The sequence below is a fragment of the Lepidochelys kempii genome, chromosome 2 (genome assembly GCF_965140285.1).
Source record: "Lepidochelys kempii isolate rLepKem1 chromosome 2, rLepKem1.hap1, whole genome shotgun sequence".
Lineage (NCBI taxonomy): Eukaryota > Metazoa > Chordata > Testudines > Cheloniidae > Lepidochelys > Lepidochelys kempii.
Window position 1 is genome coordinate 10,024,248 of NC_136381.1, and position 18,407 is coordinate 10,042,654.

At 42.7% G+C, this 18,407-nt stretch overlaps 1 protein-coding gene across 4 annotated transcripts in view; it reads left to right on the top strand.

Moving 5' to 3' along the window:
• The first annotated feature begins 8,403 nt into the window (after positions 1 to 8,403).
• Positions 8,404 to 18,407, top strand: part of AGO2 (argonaute RISC catalytic component 2) — a 105,854-nt gene continuing 95,850 nt past the window's right edge. For 2 of the 4 annotated variants that reach the window (XM_073330043.2, XM_073330044.2), the window contains exon 1: positions 8,404 to 8,629. In XM_073330043.2, the coding sequence (XP_073186144.1) occupies positions 8,590 to 8,629 (40 nt within the window). In that variant the 5' untranslated portion in view covers positions 8,404 to 8,589. The remainder of the gene's footprint in view (positions 8,630 to 18,407) is intronic. The other 2 variants (XR_012157065.2, XM_073330048.2) reach the window with 1 other exon arrangement.

An 18,407-nucleotide genomic window follows, 5' to 3' on the forward strand; every position in this document is an offset into this window, starting at 1 on the left:
TCATTTTCTAAATAATTTTTAAATGGTTTTCTTACAGGGTGCTTTTTGTATTACAGATGGTCCCAATTAAGTGTATTTTTCTGACTTGGAACAATGATTGTCCTGAACAAAGGAAAAGAAGAAAAGAAATACTCAGTAATGGGCATTAGATATTACACTGCTTATCTAAGGACTGACCCATAAGAGCTGCTACAAATCGAAATGAAAGGACTTGGATTTACTTGGAATCCTGTGATGAGGTGTGTACCCTACACAGGCACTGAAAGGGCTAATGCGGACCCGAGAAGCCATTTGGCTACCTGGCTGCACCTGGAGGATGGGCGAGGTTTAATTTGAGATGAAGCCTAGTTGAGACGGGGGTGGGAGAGGACTATAAACAGAGGAAGTTGACCCTGGGACTTAGGGTGGAGGACTAACGGGACTGATTGAAAATGGTGGATTTTCTGATCCTAAATGAAGTCACTCAGGAAACTGAAGAAGAGTCTGTTAGAGAGGGATAATGGCTACAAAGTAGGGGGGAGGGAAGAGTAGAAGCAAAATCAGATGATGTTGATATCAGTAAAACAAGTGATAAAAATGGTGCATGCTTAGAAAAGTTAATTGATTAAAACAATTCAGTGGTTTTAAATGATGACACTCCAACTAGATTTAATGCAGCAGATAATAGTTTTTCCTGCTTAGACCTGGGAATTATAATGGCAGATACTGCAAGTAAATGCAACTTGGAAATATATAAGGAAGAAGGAATGGGATGTGATAATTTCCCTGTACTTCTTACTTTTCAAGGGTAAGGTAAGTTTGAAGGTATCCACCAAGAATTTTAAGAAGGATAACTGGGAGACATTTACAAGTAAACGTACAGAATTTATGAATAATCATTGTGTGACTGATGACCTAGAGAATTTCAATGATAATGTAATAATGGGATTAATAAAAGCAGTTACTATAGCTATATCTAGGATATTGAAGTATCCCAAAACTAAAAATTCACTTCTGTGGTAAAATGAGGAGTCCAAAATGTGAGTTAAAGAAAAGAACAAAGCCTACAGAAAAGCTAAATATACAATGAATAGCAAATATCTAATGAACTATAAAAGCAGTCATTAGGACAAGGAATTATAAAAAAAAAATCAAAGAGTTGGAGAAAGTACTGTGGGCAGATAAACAAAGACAAGACATCAGAAATATACAGGCAAATCAGAAGACCAAATGGAATTTGGACTGAAAATAGCCACATGCCAGGTCTTATTGGCATTGACAACATAGTTAAAAGCTCTGGTAATGAGAAAACAGAAGTTTTAGCAGAAACTTTCTAAGGGTGAGTAATGGTGGAAATGAAAGTGATGTTTTCCTCCAGATTAAAAGACAATTCATTGAAAAGAGTCATAGTCTTATTATGTAGTTGGGGTAAACATGAAGATACTATGCTGAATGAATAGCTTTGTATGTGAGAACTTGAGAAAGCTGTTGATATAAGAAAGATTACATCCCCAGGTAAAGATAATATATGTAACATAATGCTTAATCCTCAAACTACTTTCAGAGAAGTATTATCTTGAAATTATTTAACACTATATGGGAGAAAAGGAGCGATACTGGTAAAGTAGAAATATGCAGCAGTAATTCCCATACAAAAAACAGACAAACTATCCCCAAAACTCAATACCTATAACCCAATTGCCTTTGGTACAACTATGGAGAGAATGGTGACTGAAAGATTGGTTCCTATTTGGAAAACAATGGTACTATAGATGAGGTGTAAAGTGGTTTTAGGAGAGGAAGAAGTACTATTGATTGCATTGCTAAATTAGAAACAAATACAAAAATTTGAGGTACAAGGGTTTCATGATAGCTGTCTTTCTAGATATTGAAAAGGTATATAACATGCTGTGGAGGGAAGTCCTATTGCACAAAGTAAGTGCACTAGAGAGAGGGGAAGAATGTAGGGTAGATCAGAATTTGAGTAAAAGGATCATTCAGATCAAAGTTGGGAAAGTTATGTCAAATATATACAATATTAAAAATGGTACACCACAGGATAGTGTTCATAAAATTGTAGGACTGGAAGGAACCTTGAGAGAGCACCTAATCTAGTCACCTGAACTCATGGCAGGACTAAGTATCTAGACCAGGGGTTTTCAAACTTGATTGCACCCCAACCCTTTTCTGACAACAAAAATTACTACACGACCTTACGAGGGGAGACCAAAGCCTGAGCCACACTATCCCAGGTGGTGGGGCCCAAGTCCCACCGTCCCAGGCAGGGGTGCCCAAGCCCCACCACCCTCAGTGGGGGGTCGAAGCTCCAGGGCTTCAGCCCCAGGCAGGGGGCCTGTAACCTGAGCCCTGCCACCCAGGGTCAAAGTTTTGCCTTTGGCCTCAGGCGGTGGGGCTCAGGCTCAGGCTTTGGCCCTGGGCCCCAGCAAGTCTAAGCCAGCCCTGGCAATCCCGTTCAAATGAGGTACCAACCCACTTTGGGGTCTCAACCCACGGTTTGAGAACCACTGATCTAGACCATCCCTGGCAGGTGTTTGTCTAACCTAATCTTAAAAATCCCCAATGATGGAGATTCCACAACATCCCTAGGCAATTTATTCCAGTACTTAACTACCCTGACAGTTAGGAAGCTTTTCCTAATGTCCAACCTAAACCACCTTTGCTGCAATTTAAGCTCATTGCTTCTTGTCCTATCTTCAGAGGTTAAGGAGAACTTATTTTCTCCCTCCTCTTTGTAACTACCTTTTATGTACTTAAACTGTTATGTCCCTTCTTAGTCTTCTCTTCTCCAGACTAAACAAACCCAATTTTTTACAATCTTCCCTCATAGGTCCTGTAATTTTGAGACCTTTAATCATTTTTGTTGCTCCGGACACCTCCCATGAGGCTGAAGCCTTGAGCCCTGGCACTTCCCACGGATTTGAAAATATTTACTGGAGCTCTGCTCTGGTGGGCTCCTGCTGAATTTAAGCCCAGCTGACTGTTACTTATCACCTTATTATCTTGTAGGTGTTTGCAAATTGATTGCTTAATTATTTGCTCCATTATCTTTCTGGGTACTGAAGTTCAGCCCAACCTTATTTAATATGATAAATGATCTCCCAAAACAAGTAGTGCAATAGGTATCACTATATTTGCAGATAATTGTGCTCTGTGGGTTAGGAACAGGAATACTGAGGTGGCAGAAAAGAGAATCAACAAAGCATTATGAGAGACCTCTGAGGAAATGCATGGGGTTTCAAGATCTCCATTGCTAACTCCAAAGGATTGATCTTTACAAAAAGGAAAGTTACAAAAGAACATAAACTGTGTCTCTATGGAGAACAAATAGATATAATTAAGAGTTCAAATTCTAAGGGGTAATTAGTACTAAATTATGTTGAAAAGATCATATTAACTAGGCTAAAGATAAATGTACAAGAAGGATTAATCTGCTTAAAAGTCTTGCTGGGCCTGGGACTAATGGGGGGGAGGGAGAGATGGATAAGAAAACACTGCTGATGCTATACAGAGTCTTAATCAGACTAGCTTTTGACTATGGCTTTCTGTCAGCATCAGAATTTAACAAATTAGATTTAATACAAGCCCAGGCACTACAAATTGTGTGCTCTAGATTTATTACAATACTATATGAGAACTACAGATAGCTTCTAGTGAAATACCTGTTACAGTATGAATGAAACCACTGGACCTAACTTTCTGGGCTAAAGTTAATGGAATCTGCAATGATGAAAGTACCAAACATATGAGGATTGTTGAGAATTCAATACGTGAACTATAGCACATGATGTTAGAACTCCATATGCCGTTTGAGTTTAAGAGTGGATGCAGGAGAAACAAGGAAAAACTGAATGAAGTCAAAACTTTTAGTCAATGGAGAATTAGTTATGGATGGCAAGTCGTATGTCCAAATGTGGTATTAGATTTATTTGATAAACTTAAGGGTAAAAAAGATACTAAATATTTAAAATGAAGTGCATCAGTATATAGATGAAAAGTACAGTAGGTTTCCTCAAATACATATACAGATGGGTCCAAAAAAGAGAGAAACAAAGTAGGGGCAGCACATTGTATACCAAAACTTGGAATTAGCTAATAGTGCATATGTCTGACAGCTGAGGTAGTAGCAATAATGCTAATATTAAATTGGATCTGGGATGTATCCCCAGCAGCAGCAGTCCCTTTTTCTGATTCCACCTCAGGCTTTATGGTGGTGGTTGTTGTTTGTTTTTGTTTTGTTTTGTTTTTTAAAAGGGTGCTTCAATATGTAGAAGTGACTTAATCAGTGAAATTATATTTCTATTAACTGAGTTAGTTCAGATGGGGATACATGGAGCATTACCTTGGATCCCGTCACACATTTGTGGGGGGGAAAACAGGGAACAAAATGGCAGACAAAGCAGCTAAAAATGCTGTAAGAAATGGAAGGATTGACACAGAAATACCATTGAGTAAACAGGAATTAATGTAAAAGAAATGGCAAAAGATTTGGATGAATGGAAAAAGAGGAAGTTTTTTTTAATTGTGCCCTTGAGTAGAGGATTATGACATACTTCAGAGCCTGAATAGAATTAATGGAGTGCTTTTGTTTAGAGTACTAATTGGCCACTGTGGCTTAAACAAAAATATTTGTCAAATAATTAGACACAGATGGATGATGTGCAGTTAGGTGGAAGAAACATTTACTCACCTTTTTATAGATATGTAAGGGTTCTGATCTTAAAAAAAGGAGAATTTTTTGAGGAATTCAAATGTATTGTAAATGTAAAAAAGTTACATTGTTGTTTAGTAAAAACATTGGGAAAATGGAGTATTATTAAAAAAGGTGCTCTTACATTACCTAAAAGATACATGACAGACCAAGACAATGTAAACCACTAAGTACTGAAGGTTTATAGTTGGTGGTGGCTATAGAATATCCAGTCAAGTCTGCTTCGCTATTAAAAAAGAGGGAAAATGAATGGATGGGGCTGCAGGGAGGAGAGGAAGCTTGCAATCGTTGTCTTAGCATATGTGCAACATGCCTCAGGTGGCACATGACCAGGATTCATCACTGAATTTGGTCCGCTGGTTGGATAACTCTCTGGGATTAGCCTGTGGGGAGATAGTCAAGGAAAATTCCCTGAAGATGAAGAAGCCCCTGGGGTCCTCTCCTGAGTAGAGAAGTATGGTATCAAGCAGAGTGGCCCAGGGGTTGGTCCTGGGGCTGGTTTTGTTCAAATCTTTATTAATGATCTTCATGATGGGATTATTTGCACCCTCACAAGTTTGCAGATGAAACTAAGCTGTGGGGGAGAGGTAGATATGATGGAGGGTAAGGATAGGGTCCAGAGTGACCTAGACAAATTGGAGGATTGGGCCAAAAGAAATCTGATGAGGTTCAACAAGGACAAGTGCAGAGTCCTGCACTTAGGAAGGAAGAATCCCATGCATCGCTACAGGCTGAGGACCGACTGGCTAAGCAACAGTTGCAGAAAAGGACCTGGGGATTATAGTGGATGAGAGGTTGGATATGAGTCAACAGTGTGCCCTCATTGCCAAGAAGGCCAATGGCATATTGGGCTGTATTAGTAGGATCATTGCCAGCAGATCAAGGGAAGTGATTATTCCCCTCTATTCAGCACTGGTGAGGCCACACCTGGAGTTTTGCATCCAGTTTTGGTCCCCCCACTGCAGAAGGGATGTAGACAAATTGGAGAGAGTCCAGCGGAGGGCAACGAACATGATTGGGGGCTGGGGCATGTGACTTATGAGGAGAGGCTGAGGGAACTGAGGGTTATTTAGTCTGCAGAAGAGAAGAGTGAGGGGGGATTTGATAGCAGCCTTCAACTACCTGAAAGGGGGGGGGGGGTTTCAAAGAGGATGGAGCTCAGCTGTTCTCAAGGGTGGCAGATGACAGAACAAGAAGCAGTGGTCTCAAGTTGGAGTGGGGGAGGTGTAGGTTGGATATTAGGAAACACTATTTCACTAGGAGGGTGTTGAAGCACTGGAATGCGTTACCTAAGGAGGTGGTGGAATCTCTATCCTTAGAGGTTTTTAAGGCCCAGCTTGACAAAGCCCTGTCTAGGATGATTTAGTTGGGGTTGGTTCTGCTTTGAGGAGGGGATTGGAGTAGATGATCTCCTGAGGTCTCTTCCAACTCTAATATTCTATGATAAGAGGCCAGAGGAGACATGAAACAGCCCCTGGAGTGAAGCTGTCTCTGGTGGGAAGCTCTGACAGAGGAGTAGGATCTGGTCTTCCAGGAAGTGTTCTTTTAAGGACCAAGGCAGGGAAAATGAAGAAGAGGGGTTAAAAAAATCAAGCCTGGTGAGGGCAGAAGTTGGCTTAAGTTGGTACTTTCTGTTTGGGATTTTGTTGCGGGATTCTAGGGCAGAATCCTATGAGTCCCGATCCTGAAAGAAGGGGGATCATAGAGGGGCTATGGAGAGGCCCTGCTGATAGGCTCATGTAGAAGCCCAGGGATATAGCAGGGGTGGGTCTGATACAGATAGATACTGCCTCCTAGCTACAGAGACCCTGGACTGGAACCCAGAGAAGTGGGCATGAAGCCTCCCTGATATAAGGGGATAAGGACAGAGCCCAGAGTTAACCTTCTGTGATGATATTTGGACTTCTGTTTATTGAGATCTGTTCCATCCCTTTTGGGTGTACTTAAATTGTGACCTGAATGGAGGTCTGAGTCACAGGAAGAGATGGGTAACCAGAGTGCTGTTGGCAGGGTATGCCAGTTGGGGAGGGAGGTTCTACACCTCACCCGGTCACAAAGAGGTGCTCCAGCAGAGGGTCTATTCTTCCATAGAACCAGGACATGCACCAAGCTAAGAACTCATGCAATTACATGTCAGAGTAGTTAACCGCTTGAATTTAATTATTGCTTCTATGCAGTATATATTGTATCCTGTTCTTCTTAATGTTCTATTTTAGGATTTTGTTCCTTTATTAAATGTGTAAGTTTATATATAGAAAGAAATATACTGCAGAAAGTGACCATTAGGAAGATTGACATGATTGATTAATACTGATAATCTGCAATATGACTATTTGTTTTTGGTAACATGAGAGAATTATAATGTATCACTCTCCTCTTTTTATAACAGCTTTTTATGTATTTGAAGACTGTTATTCTGTCTTCTTCTCGCCTCTTTCCCCCCCCCCCCCCCCCGCCCCGGCTCTTCTCCTCGCCACGGTAAACAAATACGGGGATTGGGTCTGCCTGGTTTATATGTGGGGTCTGAGGAAGTCTAATCCCCGGCGGTGAGATTTCCTCTGAGGAATCCCCAAAATAGGCAGGGGTGAACTGTGTCCTGGCCTTATCCCTATTGGCCATGGGTTTCCTACAACTGCACTTACCTCAGCAGAGGGAATTCCCACTCAGCTGGGGAAGGAGCTTCCTCCAATCCTGCCCTAAAGGCAAGAGTATCAGTCAACCATTTTAGAGTGACCTAGCAGAAGTAGGGACAGAGGCCCCTAAGAACAGCTGCCAAGTAGGCAGGACAATACTCCACCCTTTGACCCTTCTCCTGTTCTTTTTCGCTTCGCACACAGTGATTTATTTTCTTAAGGACTGAAATACTTTCTGCTAATGAAAATCTTTGGGCTCAGACTACATGATCTGATGAGGCCCCTTTGATGTTAAAGTCTATGAAATGGGCTGATGGCTTCTGGTCGCCCCCAAAACTAGTAGCTAGGAAGGCAGGAAAGGCCCCTATTGTCTGCACATAGGAAACATGAAGTGTGTGTGGGGGGAAGAACTGGAGCCAGTGGGGGCAAATGAGAGCATGAGCTAGGGCAAAGGTGGGACAGGAGCTGCAGGCATGCTGAGAACAGATGCAACAGGATTTGGGGATGGGGGGGGGGGGGGGGAAACTACAAGGATCAGCATTGCGAGTGCCTGGGGTAGGAGCAGTTGGGGTGGGCTTGGGTGCTGGAACTAGGGGAGTGGGGTTAGAGTGACCAAATAGCAAGTGTGAAAAATCGGGATGGCAGTGGGGGTAATTGGCCCCTCTATAAGAAAAAGCCCCAAATAGCCGGACATGGGGTCAGCTGGTGCTAGTGTACCCCTTAGCCTGAAGGAGTTTCAGTCCTGTTCAGTCGTTTACAGTTTGATTCAATGGCTCTCAGCATCCCGCTTCCCCACTATAAAATTATTCCAGCGCCCCTGGGTCCGGCAGCTATGGTAGTGGGGAAGGAGGATGCCAGTGTCAGCGGGGATGTGTCATTGGCCCGCCCGCCCAGAGGGAAGGATGGGGTGGGCCGCCGCCTCGGGGAGGCGCGGAAGGTCGGCCAGTCGCTCTGCTCTGGGGGGCGGCAGATCCGGGACGCTGAGGTGGCTGTCCCCGCTTCCCGCCAGTAGAGGGAGGGACGAGAAGGAAGCCGGAGGGAGGAGCGTCCGCCTCCCCCGTGACCACCCGGCTCCTCCTCGCCCAGTGCCGCTGAGTAACCTGGTTTCCCGGCTCGGAGTCGGCCCTCCTCCTCCCTTCCCTGAGCGTCAGTGCAGCCGGGGCTCGGGCTAGCTCCCCAGAGCCGCTGCTGAAGTAGGAACCGCCTGCCCTGGAGAGAGGCGCCGCCGCCGCCTCCTCACACGGAGACATGTATCCGGGAGCTGCCGCCGCCGCCTCCCCCGGACCCGGTGAGTCCCCAGCCACCCGCTGCTCCCCGGCTCGAGCTGGGTTTGAACGCGTGGGACCGTTGGTGCGTGAGCCACTCCGGCAGCGCGAGACGCAGCGCGAGTCCCCCCCGCGAGACGGGGCTGGGGGGACTGTCTGGGGAGAGTGCGCGAGGTGCCAACCGCCCAGCCCTGGGGGAAGGGGGGCGTGAAGCACTCGCGAGCCTCAGCGCGCGCGTCGGCTCCCCACCCCCGGCCGGGCCTTATGGAGTCTCTCGGAATGGCCGCGCGGCCCGGCTGTGCGCTGTAGAAGCGGGCGGGGAAGGAGGGGTCAGGCCGCTGCCGTCCCCTCCTCCTCAGGGAGGGATCGAGCGAGCGTGCGTATCCTGAGGCCTCTTTGTGGGCAGGGGTCCCTGCCTCTCTTTGCCGCGGTGGGGGCTGTCCCCGGAGGTAGGGAAGGCTTCGGGTGTAGGCCCCGCGGGAAGCCTGCGGACGCGGGGAGGGGCTGCCCGGCTGCAAAGCAGCCGCAGGAACTCGGGGGGCCTGCTCGCCTCCTTCACCCGAGAGCCTCGCACGCAGACACTGGCACAGTGCCCCGTTGCTGCCCCTGCTCAGGACCTCTCACGCCAGCCGGAGAGGCCACTGGACGTGCTGGGGGCACAGTGCATGGCAACAGCGGGGCCGTTGTAACCACCGCGGTCCTCATTGCATGCACTGGGATGGCCTGTTGCTACCCGCGCTGTGTACTGGTGTCGCCAGTCAGGACCCAGCTGCTAATTCCAGTATACCCTGCTGCTGCTTCTGCCAGTACTATATGTGCTGGGGTCACTGCCCAGGAGCATGCCCTGGCTGTCCTATGGACCATCAGGATCATTGTTGCACACACTCGCTACTTGTGGCTGCACTGCTGCCGATATTGGACATGCTGTGATCACCACTGAGGGCACGACCATTAGACGTGCTGGTATTGCCATTCAGGGTTTTGCAGCGCCGATTGGGTTTATAACATTAGTGTGAAGCCCTGCCACCACTGCTGTGGCAGTTGGGTTTGTTCTGGAGTGGTGAAAGTGAGGAGGAATTCACCAGTTCTGGTGGGTGTTGTCATACTAGATCATGTGGTGACAAATAATCTTTCTGGAGAGCTGGAACTCATCAAGGAGAAGACTTAGGGACTAGAGAAGAAATTTATCCAAAACAAGTTCATGTCCCCAAACAAGCTTGTAACTAGCAAGTGAAAGTGTGAGTTTGTGTACCCGGATCATAAAAACAATGAAGAGTAAATATTGATCGGAGCAGGGACTGGAGCCCATGTGTTCTCCTTCCCAAATGTGTGCCCTCACCACCAGGCTATAAGGTCAAGCTCGCACTCTCTCTGGGCCAGTGAATATTTAGTTACTAATACAGAATGGAACAGTTTCAGCAGGAGAGATTGAAAAAGATCCACCTCAGAATAGCTAATAACCTGGTGGTTGGGGCACTCCCTTGGGAAGGGGGAGACCTGAGTTGATGTCCCTGTTCCAGAGTGAGAATTCAAACCTGGGTCTCCCACATCCTAGATGAATGCCCGAAGTACTAGGCTATTCGGTGTAAGGGGGGCACCTTCACTTCGGTTTTGTGACTGGCTCCTAAGTCCCCTTATGAATCTCGTCTAAAAAAGCAAAATGTTCTGTTGTGACACTTCTGAAACTTTTTTCCTTTTTTTGGACAAACAGTATGGCAGAATGGATATAAATTCACTAAATGTTTCAGTCAACTCAGATCTGCATTTGTGGTAGGGAGGTGGGGGGACGTTTAGCAAAATAAATTGCACCTAGCTCTAAATTTCATCTCCTAGCAGAGGAGGAGAGTGAAGATCTAGGGGGCAGGGCTTTCCCAATCAGTGAGATGAAACGAAGCTCTCTTTTAGCAAGGGAATGGGAGCTGTGCTTTTCTTTCTTTTAACCCCTGGAGCTCAGGCCTGCTGCTAGACATACTGGGGAAATTGATTATGCTGTGTAGCAGCAGCATCAAACTCAGATTCTGCTATTGCTATGCACCTGTGCTCGTGCCCTGCTAGTGCAGACACTAGTGCTATTATTTTCATCCTCCCACTTACGCACACTGGGGCCTCTGCGTGCATCCCACTACTGCTGCCAGGTTCATCTCATTCACCCTCAATAAACGTTCAAGGGTCATGGCTCAGAATCTGCCATTGCTGCCAGGACTACGCTATCCACTTCCTATTTGACACACCTCCATCACAGTTCTCTACGCTATCTTGCTATTTTTTTAAATGAATGTATGCTGGTGTTACATTCACCCCTTTGAGTTAGTTAGTATATGGTTTGAGTACTCACTACACATACAGCTGGATCAGAGTTGATAGGTGTCCGTAGAACTGCCCGTATACATGTCTATCACCACTTAAATACTGTGCACTTAAACCTCACTGCCGTCAGAGTTATCAAACAGTGCTGCTGCAGTATACACACGCAAGTAGCCACCTCCTTATTCAGATTCCATCACCAAACTGGTCTCCACAGTCCACTCAGATCTTGCCATTATGGTCTCTTGTCCCTTTTGCCAATCCAGTCATTCATTTGCCATAGCATTTGGTGTTAAATCTCCAGTCCCCTCCTGGACTGAGCATTTAAAAAAAAAAAAAAATTGACTCCTGTGTTGCTGCTTCTTTTATTGGTACTAAATATGGCAACTTAATTCTAACAGGCTGTTGTGTGAGGGGGATTGTGCTTAAAAGGGATTTTGGAAGAGAGAAAATTTGTTTGCACCAATCCTAGCTTTCATCTAAATGTTCTTTGAAAAGGGGATTAGAGAAGGTGCCGTGATGAGGGGCTTCTCCTTCTGTCCTCTTTCCCAAAGTGTTTGTTTTGGATTCACAACTTGGCTGTGACACTTCATGTGAGGATACAAAGCCTGGTGCTTTACTACTTAGTTTTCTCACAAAAACATTATTCAAAAATGAGTTTCTAGAACACCATAGGAAAACCCTGTCTTTAAAAAAAAAAAAAAAAAGCGGGGGGGGGGGGGGGGAGTTTGATTGCACGATCTTTAAATTCTGCGTTCTAGAAGGCCAGGGCAAGTCAAGAGAATATAGTACTATTCATTAAACTAATGAATCTTTATATTTTGAGTAACTAGTAATAAAAGAAGTAGTAAATTTAATCTCTAAACTTTTAAATTACAATATTTAGGGTGTCCTGATACCTCCTAGAATACTTCAAAGAAAATTCTGTACAGAAACAATTTCTGTAAAGTTTACATCTTAAATATATTTTTTTCTCTTGCGCGCTTTTTTTTTTTTTTTTTAAAAGGACACTTGCTTTTGCTTAAATCTGATGTTTGGAGTAGATTTCATAAACATGAGTATTGCTTCACATTTAGAATAAGAAAAAACAGATATATTTGAAAATACATTCTAAAAGTTTGAGAAACAAGTTTTCTAAGTTCTCTTTAATGTGTCATTGGTTCTCTAAGTCTATCAACAAAGACAAAGTTGTGGCTTTTCATTTGATAAATAACACCACTATAGTAATACTTGGGAGGGTTGTGTTACTTTAAGTTTGTTTTCCTCTGTCAACATCGAAATTAACTTTGAGATCTTCCTTGTATGGTTTCTACTCATGTAAATTGCTTTTAAAACTGCTTGTCTGTTTGTGTCATTGGTCAGAAGCTATTCTTGTACTCTAATTTAGAAGGTTTTATTTTAAAAGCTGGCAAATGTAATCTTGACAGGTTTGAAATAATTTTGTTGAGAAATTGAGTGAAAATAGCATGCATTGATTTTTTTTTTCTTTTTTTCATATCCGTTTTAGTGTAACAGGACTCCAAATATGCTTAAAAATCAGGAGCTCATGTCTGTTTTGGTGGAGTTGCCACTAATGGATTCTGTAGCCTCTAAAACTAAGTGGTTTTTTGGGGGGGGGGCGAGGAGGGGGGAAGAGATTGTATGTAGAAATGTACAAATGCTTTACCTGGTTTTTGGAATTTGAGGCGATTAGGATGTCTATTTTGCCATTGTGTGACATTTTTTATACTTGGGTTTTTTGTCTTGATGATCTACTATGGGAAGATGCTGGTTGTTGTCTGTTCTGAAAGACCATTAGGGACACGTACTTGAGTTGGCATTGGACCATGCTATGAGGATCAGTATTGTACTTTAAACTAAGTGACTTCAACTGTCTTGTCCTTGGTTTAATTCTACAAAACAAAAATAATACAAAGAAAAAACCCAAAACCTGTGTTGAGAAATTTAGTATTGCAAGGTTAAGTGCACAGATAACAAAATGTGCATTAAACTTAACTTTACTCTGTCCGTTTGTGTGAATACACTGATTGTTGTTTCTCCAACTTAAATTTCTTTCTACAGTCTTAGTTACATGCACAGCACATTGTAATTGTTTATACTCTAAGCTCACAGCCATCATGGTTAATACACCTTTGATTTAGATTTCTCAAACTTTTAAGGTGTATATTTTAATAATTGTCAGCACTAATAGTATGGCTTATCAACCAGCTGTACAGCCTGAAGAGATGAGGTAATTACGGCAGTGCAAATTAAGGTGGCCTATATATGCAAAAACACTGTATTCTTGTAAACTTCAAAGGTAGTATGTTACTACTTCATTTTTCATATAAATGACATGTAGCTTCTGGCGTACAGTACACTTAATATACAGTCAGAGATTATTGTAATGTATACATGAAGGAAGGAAGAGTTAAGGTTGAACTTTCCTGACTTGTGAATGCTTAACTGTGCAACCTTAATGTTCTTTTAGAACAGCTTTTATGTGGAATTCCGTAGGACTTTTTGAGCAAGAGGATAGAAAAAAAGGAAAGCAAGAGAAACGTAACTATTCAGGATTTTGAAGCTCTGCTGGCTTGCAAAAAAATTGACAATGTGTATAAATTCCGTTATAGAGAACTAGTTAGTTGAACATCACAGGCAGCTTTGTCCCACACAACTTAGGACTGCAGAAGGGAACCTTTGCCTCCACAGGTTCTGCAGGTGCATATGAGCACAGCTCCCTCCCAGGCACTTTAAGTATATACTAGCTCTTCCTAATCCTGTTGCTCCTTACAAGTTTTGCAGGGACTGAGTCCATATGTGTGTTCAGTGCATTTTAAATTAGTCATGCACACATGCAGCCCTCCTTATCTGTGCATTTCCTATGCTTGGTGAAAAATTTGTTCAGATGACCTGAACATGTACAGTAAGCGATTTTTCAAAAGTTCATGACTAGTCCAAAATAAATAAATAAAAATTTTTTCTACAGCACTCAAAGATAACTGACAATGAAAGCTCTCTGCATTCCAAGTTTCAACCTCTATCCAGTAAACTGTAGAACTTGAGCACATTCTCCTTTTTTTAGTACTAGGAAGCATTTCTTCTTCTCTTCATTCAAAAATAGCTGAAGATTTTCTGCTTAAATTTTCAAATTAATTTTCTTGGACTAGAAGCCAGACCTAGAAAATGTCAGCCTGAAAAGTGAAAAGTTTCTGAAAGTTATGAACCCCTCAGAACAAAAAGGGTTGGAGTTAGAAACCTTTTTGCGGCTTTTACTCTGGATTCATCACAGGAATACTGTAGTTGCTATACTGGTCTCTCTAGTCTGGTATCCTGATTCCAGTAGGGGTCACTAACTGGTGCTTCAAAGGAAGATGTAAATTTCCCATAAGTTTCTCTAACCAGGGGCATGTAATGGTTGGCTTATATCCTGAAGCAAGAGGGATAATACTGACTGTGGTTTTAATCTACCTAGTGTAATTTTGAATGTTCATATAAATGGCTGTTTTCAACCCAGTAGTCTGTTTCTCTCAACATCTTTGTTAGTGAGCATCACAGGTTATACTTTGTGTAAAACACACTTTTTTCATTTGAATTTAACATCTGTTGTATTTTTCCTCTTTGATAGTTGTGCAATCAGTAAAATTATCAGACTGAGCTTCTCTATACCATTCATTATTTTATATACCTCTATCTTGTCTCTTAGTTGTCACCTCTCAATATTTCTAATAGTCATCTTGGACATAACTGAAATACTAGACATTCGTATTAAACCTGTCCAGTTACCTTTCTTCACCATAGCCCAAAGAGAATAATTAACCAGAACATCAACAAAACAAAAAATACCTATCAGCCCCAAATACCAGCCCTCTCCCTTCTCCCCATATACTTGGCAGTGAGAAAAACACATGCTTTCCAACAGGCAGTCTTTCTAGTATTTCCTCAGAGGGAAGTAGTTTCATGCCTCTAATTTTTCTTTTCTATTTTTGCTGTATCCCTTTTGAAATGGAGTGATCAAATCTGAGCACAGTAATCAAGGTGAAAGTAAACAATTGATTTAGACAGTATCAGTATAACATCAGAAGTGCTGTCCTCCTAATACAGTCCAACATCTTTGCTTTTTTCACTGCTGCTACATTTTGAGCAGCTGTTTTTCATTGAGCTGTCCACAGTGCTGCCTAGGTCTCTTTCCTGAGTCAGTATAATTAGTTTAGAAAGAATAACCTGAAGTATGCAAATAATGATGGATTCTAATGTGCATTCGCTTGCACTTGGATACATCAAATTTAATCTGTCATAGCACTGCTCAGTTATTTTTGAAGTTCCTCAGTCTTTTGTAGACTTGACTAAACTAGGGCTTGAAATATTTAAAATGACTCAACCTAGCTAGAGGCAGATATGAAAAATGGATGGGACTCCTACTAGTGAGGTCTATGGTTAGCAGGTTCCAGGGGAAGAGCCCAACAGCCCCTGTCCCTAGATGATGGGAATGAGAAAGATGGTAGAGTATGTCACTTCTTCTCACAGGTGAAATGAGTATACAAAATGCAGAATAGTACATAATTAGGTGTTTCACTTTCTTGACAGTAATACTGGTAACAACTTGGTTGCCCTTAATTAAACTTACCCTCATCTTTTGTTCCTCAGGTTCTTACACATGATAACTTATGTACTTATAAGTATATGTGGTGGTGGTTGTTTTTTATCCTCTAACTTTGACCATTGTGAAGGCCCTGTGATTTTTGTGTTTTTTTTTTTTGTTTGTTGTTTTTTTGCAGGTACATAATTTTGCCATAGAATCCACCCCTTGCTCCAGAGTCTAAGCTTTGATTTAAAACAAAACATAGGTTGGTCTACACTGAAAAGTTACGTCTGCATAGTTGTCTCTCTTAGGAGTGTGAAAAATCCACACCCTGAGCAGAGGTAATGCGGAATCACTTGCCCCTACCCCTCCAGATTTCTGCGAGCACTGAGCTGCCCTTATAGGGTCAGTTCACTCTGAGCCCTGCAGCCCCACGAATAGCCCATGGCTGCAATGGCTGGATGATACATGAAACGCTACAGGGGCCAGATGTTGACCAATACTTGTGATTGAGCTTTGATTTAGTAATTAACTAAGGACATTTTTGTGCCAAAAGTACAGTATTGTAAATAGAAACTTGATTGGTCTCTGGCTTCAATAACTTTTATCTGCTTTGTACAGCAGGAAGTTCTTTGACTAAATTTATGTCAGACATGTAATCTCTGCAAACATAGTGGTGAAATAATTAACAGGAGCCTTTTCAATATGCATCTAAAACAAATACAAGGACATATGCTTTTGTGTGCTAGATATGCTATAAAAGGAATAAAACAATGTTTTAGTTTGTAGATAATTTGTCCTGTCCTCCACATTGTGATAGGTGGGATGGGTTTGGAAGGAAGAATGAAAGTAAAATTATTTCGAAGGTACATTCATGCAGTGGGGGTGGATTAGTACAAGTACCTGTCTTCTATATTTACAAATTTCAGTGTCATGTAGCTGAAACTACACATGCGTGGTATCTACCAATATTGTTTTTAACAGAAATAGTAGTTCCTGCTGTTGCCGGGTAGAGCCATGTTTAAAAGTGTTATACTTGAGAAGATGGCTATGAGACCAGTGTAAACTTCTACAGCTTTATATTGGTGTAGAACACGGTTTTGGCTGCCTGATTTGGACAGGGCCAAAATCTTAAATTTGTCTCTGAGGGCTTGTCTAAATTACCTGCTGGCTCGATGGGCAGCGATCAATCCAGCGGGGGTCGATTTATCGCATCTAGTCTAGACGCAATAAATCGACTGCCGAGCGCTCTCCCGTCGGCTCCGGTACTCCTCCGGGGTGCGAGGCGCAGGCGGAGTCAATGGGAGAGTGTCAGCCATCGACTTACTGCGGTGAAGACACTGTGGTAAGTAGATCTAAGTACATCAACTTCAGCTACGTTAAAAGAAAAGGAGTACTTGTGGCACCTTAGAGACTAACCAATTTATTTGAGCATGAGCTTTCGTGAGCTACAGCTCACTTCATCGGATGTTATTCATGTAGCTGAAGTTGCGTAACTTAGATCTATTTCTTTTCCCCCTCTTCTCCCCCCAGTGTAGACCAGGCCTAAGCCATGTACTTAGACTAGAGCAAGAGTCACAAACTAGAATGCCACATGTGTTTATAAACTGGTTTATAAGGATGCAGTGCTTAGTGTTGTGAGGTGAGAGCAAGAAGTGCCATTATAGCTGGTAATGTCACAGATAGGATATTAGTTAGGGTATGTCTACGCTTAACTGGGTGATTAAGACCTAGGTCTGAGCACTTGGATTCATCCAGCCTGAGTACGAGTGTTCCTGCAGCAAAGCCCTTCCCCATTTATTTGCCTTCACTGTGTCTACCCTCACCAGTGTGTGCGGTTCTTTGTGTTGAGATGCTCTGGGATTTTTTTCCCAGTCAGTTATGTCAATTTCTGGAGAGCTTGTCTGCCCCTTGTGGGGGGTGGGTGACAGAGGAGGGAGAAGGAATTGTGGAAAGGACATTGGAATACTATGAGCACTTGAGTGATCTTGCCTGTATCCTCGCCGCAAATGGGTTGCAGCCTGAACTAAGGCACAGCTTGAGCTTTAACCCATGCCTCTAGCCACGCAAGCAAGCATGGGTTCAAATAGAAAACAAACATAAACTTGAAGGAATCTGATTAAGCTAAACTGAAATAAGAGTTTACATAGGGTTCCATGTCTTAACTAAATCAGTTTAAAAAACAATTTAAATTAAACTGATGCAACTTTATCACGTAGATAAATAAGGTCTTAAGAATGTAGGAATTGCTATACTGGTCAATATTCTCTCTCTAACAATGACCAGCAGCAGAAGACTCAGGGGAAGGTGCAAGAAACTGTGCTGTAGGTGGATGTGGGATAACTTGTCCTTGTATCCCTTCAAAAACTTGTTTTGGTGTTAGCAGTTACTATTATAACCTTAAGTGATCACTCTGGTTACAGAGTGTATGGTAACACCCATTGTTTCATGTTCTCTGTGTATATAAATCTCCCCACTGTATTTTCCACTGAATGCATCCAATGAAGTGAGCTGTAGCTCACAAAAGCTTATGCTCGAATAAATTGGTTAGTCTCTAAGATGCCACAAGTACTCCTTTTCTTTTTGCGAATACAGACTAACACGGCTGCCACTCTGAAATCTATTATAACTCTGGGTATTTTTGTTACCTGTATCAATGCTCAATCTCTGTATGAATCTTGCTAAATTTTTGGCCTCACTGATATCCTCTGGTATTGAATTCCACAGTCTCATTATGTGTTGTGTGAAAATAAATTTTTGTTTCTCAATTCTGAATTTGTTGCTTTTCAGTTCTGGTGAATGCTCCCTTGTTCTTCTATCATGAGACAGGATATAGAAGCTAATATTTACCACTTATTGTTATGTATACGTTTAAACTCTTGGAGGTTGATGAAACATGAGTTTCCAGACAACTCGGAGGAAGACCATTGAGCTGT